We start from the raw sequence: 19,833 nt of genomic DNA, 5'->3' as shown, positions 1-19,833 counted from the left end.
ACCTGTGGAAGAGCCTGTCACTCTAGAATTGGCCTTTATAGCCACTCCAGGCGCTGCTTCACAAACCACTGACCACCTCCAGGCACTTATCCATTGTCTCTCGAGATAAGGAGGCCAAAGAAGAGTGGACAATTAAAAAACTAACTGCAGGAGGTGGCAGACACTGAAGCAATCTGTGTAGAAATGCAGCAAGACCCGGACAATATCCAGGCTTTGGCTGATAAGTGGCAAGTAACATTCGTGATACACAAGTGCCCAACAATGACCTCCTCCAACAAGAGAGAATCTAACCATCTTCCCTTGACATTCAATTGCATTACGATTGCTGAATCCCCCACTATCAACATCCTGGGCGGTTTACCATTGTCTAGAAACTGAACTGGAGTAGCCATATAAATACCGTGGCTACATGAGCAGGTCAGAGGCTAGGAATCCTGCGGCGAGTAACTCATCCCCCAACTCCCCAAAGCCTGTCCACCATCTACAACGCATAAGTCAAGAGTGTGATGGAAAACTCTCCACTTACCTGGATGAGTGCAGCACCAACAACATTCAAGAAGCTTGTCACTATCCAGAACAAAGCAGCCCGCTTGATTGGCACCCCAAACATTCACTCCCTCCACCACTGACGCACAGTAGCAGCAGTGTGTACCATCTACATGCACTGCAGCAACGCACCAAGGCTTCTTAGACAACATCTTCCAAACCCGTGACCTTTACCACCTAGAAGGACAAAGGCAGCAGATGCATGGGAGCCCCACCACCTGCAAGTTCCCTTACAAGCCACACACGATCCTGACTTGGAACTATATCACTATTCCTTCACTGTCGCTGGGTCAAAATCATGGAACTCCCTTCCTAACACAACTGTGGGTGTACCTATCTCACATGGACTGCAGAAGAAGGCAGCTCACCACCACCTTCTCGAGGGCAATTAGGGATAGGCAATAAATGCTGGCCGAGCCAGCGACGCCCACATCCCATGAATGAATTTTAAAAAGCCTTCACATAACAAATATCTTAAAACAAATGTTTCAGCCCGATGGCCAATCCTTTGAAGCACCTTGGGATGTTTCTCTGTAGAATGCTATATAAATGCAAGCTGTTGTCATGTATTTCATAATGAAAGTATAGATTTTTGTTTTAGACTTGACTATTCCAGTGCACTCCTGGCCGGCCTCCCCCGTCCTAACTTCTGTAAACATGAGATCATCCAGAATTCATCTGCTCATGTCCTAACTCGCGCTAAGTCCCATTCACCCATCACCTCTGTGTTCGCTGACCTACATTTGGCTCATGATTAAGCAGCGCCTTGATTTTAAAATTCTCATTCTTGTTTTCAGATCCCTCCATGGCCTTGCCCCTCCCTATCTCTGTATCATCCTCCAGCCCTCTGAGATGTCTGTGCTGCTCTAATTCTGACCTCTTGACTATCCCTGATTTTAATTGCTCCAGCATTGGTGGCCACTGCCCCAAGCTCTGGAACTGCCTCATTTCGCCTCTCTACCTCACTTTCCTTCTTTTAAGTCACTCCTTAAAACCTGCCTCTTTGACCAAGCTTTTAGTCATCTGCCCTAAAATCTCCTTAAGTGGTTCAGTGTCATTTTTTGTTTTATAATGCTCCTGTGAAGTTCCTTAGGATGCTTTATTACACTAAGGGCACTATGTCAGTACAAGTTGTTGTTTTGTGCTCATCAAAGTGTAGGATGTTAATGCTGAGAATAGAACTCTTGCTACTTTAGGGAATGTCATCCATGGTCAGAGAAGCAGTCACAGGCCAGGAGTAACACAGCCAGATGCAGAGTTAAGCTCCCTGCTGTGATTTTCTCCCCCTGAACCCCCCACCCGAAATTCACATACCAATTAGTGTTGAATTAGAGCCAAGTTTTTGCACTATTTGAAAATCAGCGAAGACTTTCATGCTGTGTCTGGACTGGATTTGAACTCAGTTCCCAGAGCAGAAAGGGCAGTGTCTACCCTGCTGCACCCATCCAGTTCCCTATGAGAATCTTATAAAGTACAATTCATTTTCAAATCTCCTTGAGATATCTTTTGGAGTAAAAGGATAACATAAATGAATCCAACTTGTAATGATTGCAATGAAACAAATAATAGATTCCAGTATGTGGTTGCTAGGTTATTAGTTGATTATTTTAAGAGCAAGATGACTGAACTATTCATAACGTTGTATACGACCTTAGTTTTCCAGAAAACCATACAAATGATAGTCACAAAGCCAACTATTAGCATCGTATTTTGTGGTTGCATACAGAATAAAAAGGCTCAAACATTTTGGTGTAAGGACTTATGTATATGGTTTTTGTTGCTTCTCAGTATGGATATCACTTCGTTACAATGTTCCTGCTCTAACTAAAGGCCTAATATGCTTTTAAACAGTATGTGAAACAAATTTGTGCTCTGCTGCTGGACCAATCCATCCTGCTGCCAGCATTGAAGCTTGGAATAGAAAGTGGTAACCATGAGCTGCAGACACTGGCAATGGAACGGATAAGAACTGTCACTCAGGTATGAACAGTTCTGTTGTAAATATCTTAAATCTCATGGTAATGAACCAGCTATTTTATCAAAAACTTCATAAAGGATAAATCTTTCTAATACACTAAGAATCCGATCACACAACAGAATCCCTGATATGTATATAGAAAAAGAATAAATTAGATTTGCACTTATTTTATCTACAAATCTATCCAACTATTATTTGAAAAGGATGACTTGCCCTAGATTATCCTGACTTTGTACCTGAACAGGAAACGAGAGTGATGTGGTAAATTAAATAGTCAAAAATTACAATAGAATAAGATGATTACTGGAAAAAAAGTTGTCTTGAATAATGAATGCAGTAATTGGATTTCTACAAGAAATACCAACATGTATTTTATAAACCAAGATTGGTTCCGAGATTAAGCAAAGCTTACTGATTAAATTGATTCTGCAATTTCTTTTTCACTGTTAGGGTAGAATGCAGTTACATGAATTCAGGTTTATTATTTTAGTTTTGTAATACTTTTGAGTATCAAATATAAATTTATCCAACTCTGTGGTTCAAAAACATTGTTTTCCTGGTAGCTAACTCTGGTAGTCCAGCTGTTTTTTTCACTTGTTGCAAGTTAGAGGGTTGAAAGTTTGTTTTGTTTCCCTGTCACTTGAGCAGAGTTGATTTAGTGCATATTCTCCCTTTATACTGAGACTGCTTGGTGGGTCACTATATAAAACAATGCAGAAGGAAAAAGCGCTACTAAGTTCAGCTCATTTGAATTGAGCATTCCAGTAGTATGATTGTAATAGATAAAGTGCTGCAGATTGTGCTATCCTGGATGGAAAAAGTCATGTGTTAGTGAATGCCCTGCAAGCAAAGGGAAAAAGTGCATATATAGAAATTAGAACAGAAACAAGATCACACACAATCGCATCTGCTTCTGTTCTCCGTGACTGTTGAATTTGACTTAAATTCATTTGGCAAGGTGAACTTTGAAAAGCAATGTGCTTGAATTTATCATTTGAGTGACTATAAATTAGAGTTGAAGTGCAGTGAAGTGTAGAAAAGGAAAAACAGTCGCAAATACTGCAAACATGAAATAAAAACATTTAATGTTGGCATCGTACACAAGTTCATCAGCATTTGAAAAGAGAAAACTTAGGACTTTTTTGGTAGAACACCTTCACATCATCTAAAGCTTATCTACTCAAAGGGGTAAACTACTTGTTATATATAAAATTTGGTATGAGGGGTGTACGATTGATCAAAAACTCTAATCTGAATGTTGCTCCTATGGGTAAACTTATAGTACTTGTAGTATCAGTTAGGTCAGTAAGTGCTGGTGTGATAGTTTCCAATTTTAAAGTGAGAGTATGTGTTTGAAATAAATGTTAAATATTTGCTTAGTAACTTTTTAATAATTTTAAAATCCTTTAAAAACAATTTTGAAGGCCTCTTATGTCCTGGTTTTATTACCCATTCACCACCTTCCCTGCCTCTGGCCACCCAGAATATATAGCTGTGTCTTCCTCGTCCTCTAACCCTGTTTGACAGGAATGCTGCACTTAGCCTTGACTTTCCATGTGCAATGCCATGGAAGATCAACTAAAGTATAAAATTAACTGTCTTCCTACTCTGTCGTGCTTGGGAAATTCTGTTATATTTCAGAGCATCTCTCATGAAAAACATATGTCAGACTTATGTTTGGCTCAAATAATTACCATCTGTTAAATTAACGATGCTGATTCTGTTTATGATAAGCATATAAGAAAGGTGCTCAATCGTAAACCAGTGAACAGATAGCAAAAGCTACCAATTATGAATCACCAACCGACACTAAACTAACCAATTAAATGTTCTTTTTTTTGCCCTGAAGTTACCAATTAGGCAACTGCATTAAATAATTTTTTTTAAATTGATTTCTTTCATCGCCCATGTTGTTCAGTTCACCTGCTATATGGAAACTGAGTGCACAAATAAAGGAGTATGTGTGAGAGCCATACAGAAGAAAGGGGTGGCACATCATAGGAGAAACCTATGCAAACAGTGAGAGGAAGAGTCAGACGAAATGGACATGTCTGGGAGCATGAGGGGAGAGCAATAAAGAAGGAAAAAATAGGAAATAACAGAAATAGTTGCAAAGAGAGACAATTTGAATAATGCCACAGGAGATCAGCTACATTATATAATAATGCATTTTGTGTTATGTGGTAAAGCACCCCTGTTGCTTTGAAACACTGAGGTGGGGGGGGCGGTGGTCATTACCCAGTTCTCTCAAGATGTTGTGTCTTTTCAGCATTTTCTGCTTTTATTTTCAGTGCAATTAAGTTGCATTTGTCATGATAATGATGTCTTATAAAGTCAAGTACATATTTGCGATTATTTTCAAAGAATTTTGTACTACCGGTACTTCATGTCTGCTTTGTCACATGGTGGTCTTGATATCAGTTGGGATGTTATTGACATGTGGAGCACTTTCCCATCAGGACAGGTTGGTTTCTGCATTCTCCTTGCCACACTGTGCATTTGTTTCCACTTCCTCCTCCTGCTCGTTTTTCTTTTAAGACTTTATACATCTTTCCATTCTTTCTGTTACTGCAATGTCCGCACTGAACAGTCATCAAAAGTCCAGCCCTACCGACTTTAGGTGAAGCCCTTTAAGTTTATTTTAGTGCTCAGGGCACGGAACAGTAAACAAACATATGAAATTAAATGTGAAAGATTTAGGACACAGAGTAGGAGAAACATTAACACTGAGGTTTGTGAGGCTCTAGAATGTACTACCAGAGTTACTGATTGAAGCAGTATTTTGTCAACATTTAAGGATTGTTTAGATGGGTGGTTGAAGAAAAGGCAATAAAATGATAAGGGAACAGAGCAGGCACATCGGATTAAGACTACGCTTTACATGGAGAATCAAAGCCAACACAGACTGGTCCTAACAGCTTGTTTCCATGTTGTAATTTGTCTGTAATTGCACCTTAACGTGCAAAAACAGGATTATTATGGAGTCAGTGCATTAACGTGTATTTACTCCCCAAAGCAACCTTAAGAGCTTGAGCAAAAGTTAATGACTACTGCATTACTATCAATATATAAAATTATTACACTTTAATCTGAAATTAGCATCTGAAATTGATCTAATACATGGACCCACTTAACTCTTAGGAAATGTTGGCTTTTGTTCCACTGATACAGGTAGCCTTTGACATATTATAAATCTAATGGAATATCAAGCTTGCTACAAATGAGGAAAATAGAAGTGTCCTCCTACTGCTGAAGTAGGAATTATTCTTTATTCATCTTGGTAATTGAGATTTGTATAGTGAGAGTAACTAGCTTCAGGCGCTTATGATTCAAAATTTGCTCTTCTGGATGGCTTTTTGTAGATGGAATTTCCCCAAGTACTGCTTGGATCTCCAGAGCTTGCCAACCGTACACAGAATACCATCTGTTTCTATCTTCCTGACACTTTGACCAGATTTATCTGGAGAGTGGAAAATTCAAAAACTTTGCATGAAGTGTGCATTTGATAGACTACATTAGAGTTGACATATATTGAACAGGGAAGTAAAAATCTCCCAAGATATTCTACACAAAATCCTGGTAAATATTAGCAGGAATAAAACTTTTGCTTGTTTCAAATCTGAGCTTGTTCTCCCCCTCTTCCCATGCTGCAATTATTTGAAGGTTCATAAACCTATCGGGAACAGGAGCACTCTCCCCTCATACATTCTTGGATACATCCTTTTCTCTTATTCGAGTCAAGATCAATTTCAATTTTTCAGATGAAGAAGGATTAGAGACTGGGATAATGGAATACGTTTATGGCAGAGGAATGAGGGGGTGGGGGAAGGACAGTGAGTGAGAGAGGGGGACAGAGGGACAGAAATGAGCCAACGGTCCTAAAGATCGTCTTGGGAGGATGGCGAGGCTGCTGCAGAAAAATGAACTCAGCTGGTGGGTGGGGGGCCTGGTGAAAGAGTGCTGGCGGAGGATAGTTGAATCTCAGTTGCAATTAATACACTAATTCTCAAAATTCATGTTGCAGTGTTGCCTAGAAGGAAGAGGGAAGGGGTGAAAAGAGAGGGTGAGATTGGGAAGAGACAGAATGGGAAAGAGAGCAGAAGAAGTGAGGGGAGTGGAGAATGGAGAGGGCCACAACAGGCCGTGCTATTCAGTGTAGTTTGCCTCTACCTGGGAAGCATCTCATTGTACAGAGGAGAGGATGCCAATGAACAAAGATCAACTGGGAGGGCAAGAGTGCTATGGAAGAGGAATTCAGATAATCAACATTTATTTGAATATGCTGTCTTCGAGACAGAATCTAATGTGAACTTTGAGAATTTCTTCCTTTCTGGGGAGCAGGGGCAATATCTTGCTCAGCAGATGGGTTGGGAGTGTGAGGCCTTATTAGACTGGAAGGTTTCTCAGCAGGTGTGTGGAGGGCATAGCTAAAAAATTTGCTCAGCGAGGAGCTTGATGAAAACTTGCTGCAGTGGGGTTCGGAAGGGGGTGCGGCAGGCGGTGTAGATTGGGTGAAAATGTTGTCAGGAGTTTGGGATCAGGGCCATGAACTTGCTTGGAATGTGGGGGATCGGGGGAAAGCAAGAACTTTGTGGTCCAAGGTTTTATCAGTTGGGATAGGGGAGGTGGGGAGGTGATGGTGGAAACCAGGCCTAGAGATTCCTCAGTGTGAGGGGAAGTTGAAGATGGTGGAAGACTTGCTCATTGTGGGGTAGGCCACAGTCACAGACTTGTTCAGCAGAGTGATAGGGGTTGGGATGGGTGGAGGGGGACGGAATGAAAGCTTCAGAATTCGGTGGTGGGAGGGGTTGATGCCGAAAGCCTGCTCAGTGGCGTTGGAGTAAGGAGTGGTTGAACTGAAGACTTTATCATGCCAAAACCTTGCTAATCGGAGGATGAGCGGTTGGGGCTGGGGTGTGAGGCACCAAAGACTACTTCAGTGCAGGAAATTCCAAGGGGCTATAATGTGTTTGGGGGTTCAGAGTTGCTAAAGACTTCTTCAGAGCGGGTAAGTGCCAGAAACCTACTCCGGGCGGGGAGTGGGGGAGGAGGAGATCTGGGTTTAAGATGTTTGCTCGGTGTGAGGGTGGGAGAAGAACCTTTGTTGAAAGCTCGCTTGACAGGTTAACACAAGTGGATTTTGTTTCATTTGTACCATTTGTGCTAATGTTCCATTCATGTGACTTGATAATTCTCTTTTAGTTTAGTTTAGTTTAGAGATACAGCACTGAAACAGGCCCTTCGGCCCACCGAGTCTGTGCCGACCATTAACTACCCATTTATACTAATCCTACACTAATCCCATATTCCTGCCACATCCCCACCTGTCCCTATATTTCCCTACCACCTACCTATACTAGGGGCAATTTATAATGGCCAATTTACCTACCAACCTGCAAGTCTTTTGGCTTGTGGGAGGAAACCGGAGCACCCGGAGAAAACCCACGCAGACACGGGGAGAACTTGCAAACTCCACACAGGCAGTACCCAGAATTGAACCCGGGTCGCTGGAGCTGTGAGGCTGCGGTGCTAACCACTGCGCCGCCCCACATCCTCCTATGTAAATGCAGATTCTAGAAGCACTGCACCAGAGTTGCTAACAGCATTTACAGGAACCTGCAGAGACAAAGAAAGACCTCTAGGGGGCACAGAAACCGTGAGGGTGATGCCTCACCTAGTCGAAGTGCCACAGGAGTGTGCAGTCAAGTCTGCACACATACCTGTAGGTAGGAGTGTTCCAGAGAACAAAGGGGAGATTAACAAAGAATCTTCCCCCACAGTCAGAGGAAAAGGGAACCACCCATCCTCTGAAGGCGAAAGCCTTTGCATGACTCAGCAAAGCACTAAGTGTGTGCTTTCTAAAGTTATCAAGCCTCCACATTTTAGTGTTTGTTCTGGCTACTTGATGTATGATTTGCTAAATTTGCTTGGGGCTCATTTCCAATTTTACTTCTGTTGGTGTGTCTTTTGCCCATTCACTCTTGTTTCTTCATAGTGCTGGCATCTCACTTGCCCATTCATATCAGAATCTTCACAAAGTGCCAGTGTCTCTTTTGTACACCATCCTTGGTTTATTAGCAAAATATCATCCTGACAATTTTTATCCAGCAGAATCATTGTTATTTATTTTATGCATTTCTTTTTAAAAGGAATATGATTGCTGCTTTTAAATTTACTGCTTCTATTGATACTTCCTGTGAAGTCAGAATCAGTTCTTCAAGGAATGATTACCTGGAATTTTATAAAGGTGGTGTTTAAGCTGTCACATAACATTAGGTGGCACTCCATTGCTTTCAATTTATGTTGACTATGTTGCCTAATGATGCAATATCTTTAGAATCCTAGAATTGAGACCAATCACATATATACTTTAAATATTTTATATTTAGCGTGTGCTCTCACAGTCAACAGTGTCTCTTGTAATAATGCAAACTCATGTTTCAGATAAAATGTGGAGAAATTATCATCTTAAGAGTTTATAGTACAGAGTGAAGTAAAGCTACATTGTGTGACAGAAAATAATTAAAGGAGGGAGGAAATTGATGCCACAAAACCTGCTATCCATTTAAAATCTGAATTGGCTTGTTGATTGAATTGTATACACGGATCCTTGCTTTACAAACCCTCTGATAACACATTGAACAGCAGACATTGCAAGGACTATTAAATGGGCCTGTGTTGGTTGCTTCCTGAACATCAATACACCATCAACTTTTAACTTCCTCCCAACAACATATTTTGTAAAGTCAATCCAAGTCTCAGCTTAACTCCAGTTCCCTCATTCAGGTCCATTTTACTGGGCAACAAAGGCTCTGCAGCTAGAGACCTCTTGGGTGTATATTGAAAGGCTTTGGATAATTTTTTTTTATATTCCCAGCACGTCCCAAGCTCTTCACAGCCAATAAATTGCTTTGGAAGTGTGATCGCTGCTTTTAGGCAGATAAACACAACAGGTAGTTTGAGCATAGCAAGGTTTTGCAAACAGTGAGTGAAATGAAATGACCAGTTAATCTTTTTTTTATGGTAATGACTGGGAGATAATTGTTAGCCAGGACACCAGAACTCCCCTGCTGTTCTTCAAATAGTGCCATAAGAACTATAATGCCCGCCTGAGCAAGCAGACAGTTTACCGTCAAATCCAGAAGATGGCTCCTCCAACATTGTAGCCCTCCTTCAATACAACACTGAAATGTCAGTCTGGATTTAGTAGATATGCTGTGGTGCTGTTAAGATAATGAATATTAACACTAGGGGCACCATCATGATTACCCAGATATGCATGATGGTTTCCAGTTGCTGCGTGGATATATTTAATTAAGAAAGTAATTGAATATTAAAATTCCCTCTACTCAAAAAAAAACTACAGAAGATTTTGCAAACAGGTTCTCTGCATCCAGGCTCCACAGCCCCTCTCCAGTATCTGATACCAGTTTCATAAGTACCAAAAATAAACACAAAGTTCATCCCTTGGTGGGTAACTGGATTATGACCATATTGTAGTTTGAAACCTTCAATAAAGCCAGATCTATCCCAAAGGGACACAGTCCAGAATAAAGTCTATCACGCATCCACATGCTTTTAGTGCTTTCATCCAATGTGCTTAAGCCAGAGCAAAGACGATAGTCACTTGTAAATGTTTATTAGCTAATACTTTGAACAACAAGGAAAGGGTTACAAGTTCACAAAGCAGGATGTATTTTAGGCTTTTTTTCTTGCGACAAAATTTTATGAAGAGGAATCTCAAAATGCTGCAATTCTGGTACTCAGCATTCATTATTTTCCCTTGTGAAGAACAGTAATCAGTGTTTGCTCTGAAAAGATGTCATGGTGTAAAATATATTGTACTAATTTGCTCACATACTGCACCTCTAGAATTGCATACTGCACTTCTGGTCTCTACACCATTAATAATAAATTGCCAATTTTTATTCAGGCTGCACATAAATTTTGGCCATATTTTTCACACTAAATTCACAAATGCAAACAGAAAAAAATTGATTAGAACATGGAACGAGTTTTTTGAGTGCTTGCATTTACTTAATATGTAACATCCCTGTGGAATGTAAACTGGTTAACAATTTGTGGTGCTTCGTTAAAACATGAAGAATGTCTAAGCAGCATGTATTGTTCATATGTTATTGACAGGCTGTTAGACAAGAAGCAGATTGCTTGTGTAACATGCATATTGAACCCCTTGATGATATGACAGAAGTTCTACTAAATTATATTGTCTGACAGTAAGGAGAAGTTCTGCAAGTGTGCTAGTGATTTTTGTTGTCACGGAGCAGCATCCTTAGAAATGAACCTGTTTGCATAATAGGACTATGCTGTCAGAAACCCTGCACCCAGATACATCAACTACACAGCTTCCTCCTTTTACTGCTAGAGCTGTATAGTCATCCAAGTCCTGTTTATTCACAGTTCTGTCAATTTGAGACAAATTATAGTAGATTTCTGTACATTCTGGTGAAAACTTGTATAATTTTTTAGTAACAATAATGATCTCATGAAACATTGCTTGGGGGACATGAAGAAAAAACTAAGATAGAAATATCCTGATACAAGCATAACAAGTTAGCCAAGAAATTACATGCTTGGGCAGGATCTATTTAAATGTCTGATCAAATTAATGTCATTGGCAATCTTTGTACCATTTAATCTTTCATTAAGCAATTCAGTTGAACACCAAAACTTTTTATTTACTTCCTGACTTCAATCTTCTATAGAACACGGATGATCTTTCAGACTGTAATAAAATTGCATTTATTGCTATCCTTGGAGTTTTTTTTTTACGATATATCTATTTATAATCTCTGTCTTGAGATTTTCTACACCATGTATGATTCACTGTACAGGCTACCAGCTTTTTTGCGTTGTTTGGATAGATGTTTATTAGTCATTCTCACTATATGATTGTAGAATTGCCATTTGATCATTAGACATCACCTGCTCCATCATCAAAGGTTTCCTGTGACTAGTTACCAAACCTTCAGAATTCACCTTGGGCAAATTTGATTTTAAGTCTTTGAATTCTCATCAATTTTAAATGTCATGCTAGGTGACTATGACAGTGGTAAACTATCCTTTCTCACCCTTCTCAATCTTTGACACTTTTGACCGCACCATCCTCCTCGAATACCTCTCCTCCGTCATTCAGCTCAGCGGGACTGACCTCACCTGGTTCCATTTTCACCTGCAATGGTTTCACTTCCTACTCCCACACAATTAACTCTGATATTTCCCCCAAATATTTATCCCTGGCTCCCCTCCTATTTCTAATACTTATTACTTGGAAGGTGCAATTCTTGGTGGGGGAGAGTTGTGCCATAAGGTCTTTTTAAAAAAAAAAGCAAACCAAGCACTTGGCTTTATTTCTAGAGGTATAGAATTGAAAAGGAGGGAGGTTATGCTAAACCTCTATCGAACCTTGGTTAGACCACGCTTAGAGTACTGTATGCCATCTGGTTGCCATATAGAAAGGATGTAGAGGCATTAGAGCGGATGCAGAGAAGATTTATGAGGATGGTACCAGAAATGCATGGGTATCCATTTCAGCAAAGGGCTGATGGGCTGTATCTCTTTTCCCTTGAAAAAAGAAGGCTGAAGTGACCTAATAGAGGTCTTTAAAATTATGAAAGGTTTTGATAGCATGGATACAGGGAGAATGTTACCTTTTGTGGGGAAGAGAATAACTGGAGACTATCAATATAAGATAGTCACCAAGAAATCCAATAGGGAATTCAGAAGAAACTTTATCCAAAGAGTGGTGAGAATGTGGAACTTGCTACCATAGGGAGTGGTTGAAGCAAATAGTATAGATGCATTTAAGGAGAAGCTAGACAAGCATATGAGGGAGAAGGGAACAGAGGTAGATTTAGATGAAGAAATATGGGAGGAGGCTCAAGTGGAGCATAAACGCCAGCATGGACTGGTTGGACCGAATGTCCTGTCTCTGCCATATATTTTATGTAATCATCTACATACTGCCCCTTGGCAATCTCATCTGAAAATACGTCAGGTACCACATGTACATTGATGACAACCAGCTCTATTTCACCACCACCTCTATCTCGACCCCTCCACAGCCTCTGATTTGTCCATTGCTTGTCCAACATTCAAATAAGTAGAAATTTCCTCCAACTAAACCATGGTCTTCAATCCCCACCACAAACTCTGTTCCCTAGGCACTGACTCTGTTCCCCCTCTCTGGTCACTCTCTGAAGCTGAGCCAGGCTGTTCACAACCTCTGCATCCTATTTGACCCGGAGATGAGCTTCTGACCACATATCCGCTCCATCACCAAGGCTGCCTATTTCCACCTGTGTAATGTTGCCCATATTTGTCCCTGTCTCAGTTCATCAGTTGCTGAAACCCTGATCCATACCCATGTTACCTCTAGACTATTCTAATGTCATCTTAGCTGGCCTCCCAGCTTCCACACTCCATAACTTGAGCTTATCCAAAACTCTACTGAGTTTCTGTGCATTACAATACTGTGTTATTACCATTCATAGATGCAACTAGATTCAGTAGTTTGTATTAAGGTTGGGTGGAGTTTTGAGAGTGGAGGCTTCAAGTCCCCTGACTGAAACTGTGACAAATAGAGGCATTTCCACTTCTAATATCACCCATCTCCGTCCCGTCTCAGCCTATCTGCTACTGAAACCCTCATCTACATTTTCTTACCTCCACATTAGAACAAAGAAAATTACAGCACAGGAACAGGCCCTTCGGCCCTCCAAGCCTGCGCCGATCCAGATCCTCTATCTAAACCTGTCGCCTATTTTCTAAGGGTCTGTATCTCTTTGCTTCCTGCCCATTCATGTATCTGTCTAGATACAAAAAAGACGCTATAAGACTATTACAATGCTCTTCTGGCGGGTCTTCTACCCTCCATAAATTTCAGCTCATCCAAAACTGTGCTGCTCTGCTATCCTAAATCACAAGTCCAGTTCACCCATCACACTTGTGCTCAGGGACCTACTTTGATTCCCAGTTTGGCAGCTCCTCAATTTTAAAATTCTCATCCTTGTTTTCAAATTCCACCATGCCCTTGCCTTACTCCAACTTCCTATCTTCATAATGTCCTCTGCCCCGAAAACCCTCCGAGAACGTGAGGTTCCTTGAGAGGGTGCAGAGGAGATTTACCAGAAGGTTTTCAGGGATGGGGGATTTTAGTTAAAAGGTTAAGTTAGAAAAACTGTGTTTGTTCTCCCTGGGAAGGAGATTGAGGGGAGATTTGATAGAGGTGTACAAGATTATAACAGGCTTAGATAAGTTAGACAAGGAAAACTGGACTAGGAGACACAGATCGAAGGCTTTGGGCAAGCGATGCAGGGGGAATAGGAGAAAGAACTTTTTTATGCAGCAAGTGGTAATGACAAGGAATTTGCTGCCGATAAGGGTGATGGAAGCAGAATCAATCAATGATTTCAAAAGGAAATTGGATGGCCACTTGAAGGAAGTAAACTTGCAGGGCTACAGGGATTGAGCAGTGACTGGATTGCTCCGCGGAGAGCTGGCATGGACTCGATGGCCCGAAAGGCCTCCTTCTACGCCGTAAATAACTATGACTCTATCTCTGTGATCCTTAAATTCACGTCTCGTGTACATTCCTGATTTTAATCACTGCATCACTGGTAGTCATGCCTTCAGTTGCCTAGACCCTAAGCTCTGGAATTCGCTTCCTAAGCACCTCCGCCTCCTTTCCTCTCTCCCCTCCTTTAAGACGCTTGCTAAAGCCTACTTCTTCAACCAAGGTTTTGGTCCCTGGTCCTAGCATCTCCTTATATGACTTGGCATTAAATTTTGTTTGATGCTTCTATGAAGTGCTTTTGGACATTTTACGATGTTAAAAATCCTATATAAATGCAAGTTGTTTGTGTTAGTGTTTGTTCCTTCAGACCTTTCATTCTGCAAAAAAAATTTATTGAAGTTGTCAGTCTTTGTCTTCACCTCATAATGGCTGCAGCTGTTTCACAGCAAGTTCTTAATCTTGCCAATTATGTGTCCATCCAATCATATTTCACAAATATAAAAGTATCTACTGCATCACTATCTATCAGCATTTTGTATCCTCATGCCCTTAATCTTGCTATCATTGATCCAGTTTACTTTTGTTATATTTAATATATTCATGTTGGTCCTTCTTTGCATTATCCAGCATGAATATAATGGAAGGAAGTACAGTACTCTGATATATTTAAAAACTAGTCTCGATGGACTTCCTTGGCCTTCACTTACATTTTTGTTTAGCTGTCAGTCTTGGCTCAGTGGTAGCACTCTTACCTCTGAGTCAGAAATTTGTTTGATCAAGCCCTACTTCAGGACTTGAGTACATACTCTAGGCTGACACCAGTGCAGCACTGAGGGAGTGCTGCATTGTCAGAGGTCTTTCAGTTGAGACATTTCATTGAGCCCCTGCCTGCCCCCTCAGGTGGACATAAAAGATTCCACAACACTATTCGAAGAACAACAGGGGAGTTCTCCTGGTGTCATGGCCAATACTTATTTATCAAACAAAATTTGGTCATTTATATGTGCAAATTGGCTGTTGGGTTTCCTTGCATTACCACAGTGACTTCCATTTTGATACATCCTGAGGTCGTAATAGGTGCTACATAAATGCAAGTTTGTTCTTTCACTTTTATTGCGGAGTAGGTCTACAACATTGGACATCATTTTCACAAGTATTCCTTAACAATGTAAAATTCCTCAAAGTAAGTGGTGATATATTAAGTCATAGGTTGCTTCAAACTCAACATGAAGGAAAAGCAATTTCTGCTTTTCATTGCACTGCTCAATGATATTCCAAACATAAAAAGTATAAAAGTTATACATTAGCATATTTTAGAGATCTGTTTTTTATGTCTGCAGATAATCTTTGCACTGGGTTTTCTTTCCTGACAGTGAAAATGTAAATAAAAATGTTATATCTGGAAAATAAATTTGTGTTTGTTGCATTTATTTTTCCAAATAGCTGTTAGACTTATATGCTAAGATGCTGAATTGAAACTCTTTTTTACAATAATAAATAACCAAAACTTAGCCAATGTGCCTGGACTGTCAGTTGCTGAGACTTAAATTTCATTGTTAATTTTACTCTGAAGTAACTCCAAGTTGAGTGAATTGGCCACCAAGTAAGCCTGTGGCCTAAACCAGAAATGTGCCAGTTATCTATCTCTCTGCCCCTTCATGTTCTCTCATAGCTGACTCAAATCACACGCAGTAGCGTTTCCCACTATTGCTTCAAATACTCTGCGCTAATTGCTTGAGGACACCTGTAATAAAAACCATAGTGCACATCGGAGCTCTTGATGCAGTGGGAGGCAATGCTTATGTTTTATCCTACCACCCAACTCCAGAACTATTCCACCACTCAACTCCAAAGCTATCCCTGTATAAATGGATTAGATTTTATTCTAGCAAGTGCAAGGATATCTGATTCAAAGCAAATTTACCCTTTTAATACAAAATGATACTTGAATGTTCTATTTAAATTGGGAGTTCTGTGTAATGGAGTGAATGTGCATGGCTTGTTACAGTCTCTGTTTAAATCGTGTAAGCATGTCTCTAAAGTTGACTACCTAGCACAAAAGTACTCTGAATATTCATCAGTGTTCAAACCTGTTTTCATTCTCTGGTGTATTATCAAATTTATCAGTGCATGCAACTCAGAGGCTGTTATCTCAAGAACTGAAGACTAAAATATCAGGATCAAGTTTAGTTAATCATTGATAGTTAAGCTGCTTATGTCTTCATCTAGGTTTTATTTTTATTTGTACTTACCCAATATAAATTCATAATTATCATGTAATGTATAAATGATTTATAACCAAAGTCATTTTTTTTAAAAAGTCAAATTAATTTAACCACTTGGATTACAAAGATTTTAAGTGTAAGCTTGGCTCAGGTAGTAGCACTTTCACCTCTGGACCAGAGGTCATGGGTTTGAGTCCTTCTCTAGAACTTGAGCACAAGATCAAGGCTGCTCCTCCAATGCCTTATTGAGGGTGCCCTGCACTGTCGCAGAGGTTGTCCTTTGGATTACATGTCTGCCTGCTTCAGTGTTTCAGGTGACCAATAATGTCCCCTGACGTTATTCAAAAAAAAATCAAGGAGTTCTCCCAGTTTCCTTGCCAACCTTTCTGATCCTCAACCAATGCTGCTAAATTCATTAACTGGTCACCCATCTGATTGCTGTTTGTGGCACCCTGCTGTGTGTATAATAGTTGTCATGTTTTCTTTCGTCATTGGCAAGTCCATCCCTAACTGCCCTTGACAACTGAGTGACTTGCTAGGCCATTTCAGAGGGCAGTTAAGAGTCAACCATATTGCTGTGGGTCTGGAGTCACATGTAGGCCAGTCCTGGTAAGGATGGTAGATTTCCTTCCCTAAAGGACATTAGTGGACCAAATGGTTTTTAACGACAATCAATATTTTCATGGCACCATTACTGAGACTAGCTTTCAGTTCCATATTTTTTATTAATTAATTGAAATGTTATTAATTAATTGAATTTAGCTTTTATCACTAAATCACACCATGGTCTCTGGCAACTTCTTTTGAGTCCCTTTTCTTGTACCTCTTAAATTCACATTCTGTGCTCATCTCCCAAGTGCCAACCCAAGTTTCCCTCCGAGATATCCACTCTTCTTTCCTGTACTAAGTGACTCATCCTCAGTAATTTCAATTTCCAGGTCAATTCACCTTTCCCTCTTAGCAATTTCATTGCCCTTCTATCCTATTACAATCTCTTCTTCCATACAAATTCTCCTACCCACATTCACAATCACCACTTGAGCCTGCTATCTTCTAAACACATGGTCTTGATCACAAATAAGGCCATCTCTAACTATTTCTTTGTATCTCTCACAACTCATAACACCCCTACCCCTTTCCAACCCCACTTCCTTCAGTGTTCATTCGTGGCATAAACTTTCTCCCAAGTCACTGTTCACTAACATTAGAGCATAAGAAATCGGAGCAGGAGTAGACCATACAGCCCATTGAGCCTGCTTTGCCCTTCAATATGATCATGGCTCTTCTTGAGCTTCAACTCCACTTTCCCACCTGCTCCCCATATCTTTTGATTCCCTGAAAGACCAAACATCTGTGTATTCGAGCCTAAAAATATATTCAATGATGGAGCATCCACAACCCCTAGGGTATAGAATTCCAAAGCTTCACAACCCTTTGAGTGAAGACATTTCTCCTCATCTCAGTCCTAAATGATCGGCCCTTTATTCTGAAACTTCCCCCTTGTTCGAGATTCCCCAGCCAGCGGAAACAACGTCTTCGTATCTACCCTGTCAAGCCCCTTCATAATCTTGAATGTTTCAATGGGATCACCTCTCATTCTTAACTCCAGAGGATATAGGCCCAATTTACTCAGCCTCTCATCACAGGACAACACTGTCTTCCCTGTCTTGACATCATATTCAATCTCAAGCTGAACTTCTGACCCCATATCCTCTTCATCACAAAGACTGCCTTTCCCTATCAGCTGCCTCAGCCCCTGCTGCTGAAAACTCTCATCCAGGCCTTTGTCATCTTCAGATTCTACTATTCCAATATTTTTCTGGCCAGCTTTTCATCATCCACCCTTTGTAAACTTCAGCTGATTGTAACTCTGCTGCCCATATCCTATCCTGCACCAAATTGTACTCAGTCATCATTCCTTTCCCCCAGCACCTCTAGTTTAAAAATTCTGTTCCAGCCTGGCAACTCTTCCCCACCCACCTAGAACTTTCTATCCTTTCAACTCTGGCCTTTTGTACATCCCTCTGGAATTTCCTCCTTAAAACTCCAACCTCCTCCTCCTCCTTCAGGGCCCTTCTTAAAGTCCACCTCTTTAACCAAGCTTTTGGTTAACATGGAGAATGCACCAATTTACGGTGACTGACAGTTAACTGCCAAGCTTTGTTTGAAATTTAAACTAGGCAGCTTGAGTCCAATTGGTCAAGGCATTGCCTTGACCAATGAACCAGCGAATGGCTGTCACTTATTTTCTTCAGCTGAAACCAGTGTCATGTTTTTACATGTTCTTTCTGTCTGCAAAGAACAGGGCCCTGTGTCTTAATATATGTAGCTTCCAGTACGTGCAAATGCGCCATGTGCATTCTCCATGGCAGCGCCTCTACCGATCAGTTCAATGGCCAACCAATCAGCACTCTCTTCTCATACAGTATAAGTTTTCCATTACATTGGTATTCTTGCGGATTGTCCTGATGAGTGCAAGATGAAAAACTTCGACAACATCTCTATTTTCAGCAATAGTAAGATTTTTCAATAAACCATACCGAAAATGATTCTTCATATTTTTCTTTCTCTAGATTGATGCTTCCAGTTGTGATTCAGAGCTGCTTTCCTTGCTGCTGAACAATAAATTAGTGGTGGACTGTGTCTCTACTGTTTTCTACCCTCACCTTATAAAACATCTTCTGGCCAATCACGAGGAAGGACAGTGCAGTGTTGATGAGATAGCAGAACAATTGAATCGAGCAGGCTGCACTGCAGAGGGAGGTTCTCTAATGATGTCTCACAGGGCAACACATCCATCCTTAAGTACGTTTAGTGCTGCGTTAAGCGTTACAAAGCGGTGGTTATGAAAGGATTGTGCTGTCACAAAGTATATTTTGTTCAGTGCCTCAATAACAAAGTTGCAGGAAAAGGATGAAGCATGGACTTCCTGCCCTACTCATCTTCAGTCGGATGTTGGGATAAATTACTGTAATTGCTATCCGGAAATGTTTGTAATTCTGGCATTTGGTCCATACTATCAATGTGGTTGTGTAAGCAACTTTCCATTATTGAAAATTAGAATTGAAAAACTCTTCAAATTAACAAGGACTGACTTTAAAAAAAAGTTATGCCCCAGTAATGTACTTTAGCGCACTTCTATAATTGTTGTGAAATAGTGTATTAAAATTTTCAAATAAACTTGCAATTTTAAATTTGTGGAATTATTTCAAGTTTTCTCCATTCTACATCCTCCCCACACCATCAGAGTCTGTCTCCCCAATCAAAAATGTCACTGTGTGTACTAATGCTGACAAATAACTATCCATTCTCATTTCTAATAAATACAGGCACTACACTTGAGCAGCGAGTTCAGTTTTTCCTCAACACAAACACTGAGCTTGTTACTGTTAGCATCATTTGCTTTTTCAACTCTTGGACTTAGCTGCATTGAGCATCAAGTTCCTGCTTAAACCAGCTCTTTTCAAGGAGCACTAATAAGGGAAAATAGATTGACTTTCTTTGACTCCAGATTACTAACCCATTCTTGAATGCAAAGATGGTTGTAT

The 19,833-nt window shown here is 40.4% G+C and overlaps 1 protein-coding gene across 1 annotated transcript in view; it reads left to right on the top strand.

The window, feature by feature from the left end:
• nbas (NBAS subunit of NRZ tethering complex) overlaps positions 1 to 19,463 on the top strand; it is a 308,007-nt gene extending 288,544 nt beyond the window's left edge. The window contains exons 51-52 of the mRNA XM_068028531.1: positions 2,398 to 2,526; positions 18,859 to 19,463. Of these exons, the coding sequence (XP_067884632.1) occupies positions 2,398 to 2,526; positions 18,859 to 19,134 (405 nt within the window). The 3' untranslated portion in view covers positions 19,135 to 19,463. The remainder of the gene's footprint in view (positions 1 to 2,397; positions 2,527 to 18,858) is intronic.
• The last annotated feature ends 370 nt before the right edge of the window (positions 19,464 to 19,833 follow it).

Source organism: Heterodontus francisci, chromosome 3, assembly GCF_036365525.1.
Source record: "Heterodontus francisci isolate sHetFra1 chromosome 3, sHetFra1.hap1, whole genome shotgun sequence".
Taxonomy (NCBI): Eukaryota; Metazoa; Chordata; class Chondrichthyes; order Heterodontiformes; family Heterodontidae; genus Heterodontus; species Heterodontus francisci.
This window is presented reverse-complemented; position numbering and strand designations above follow the sequence as displayed.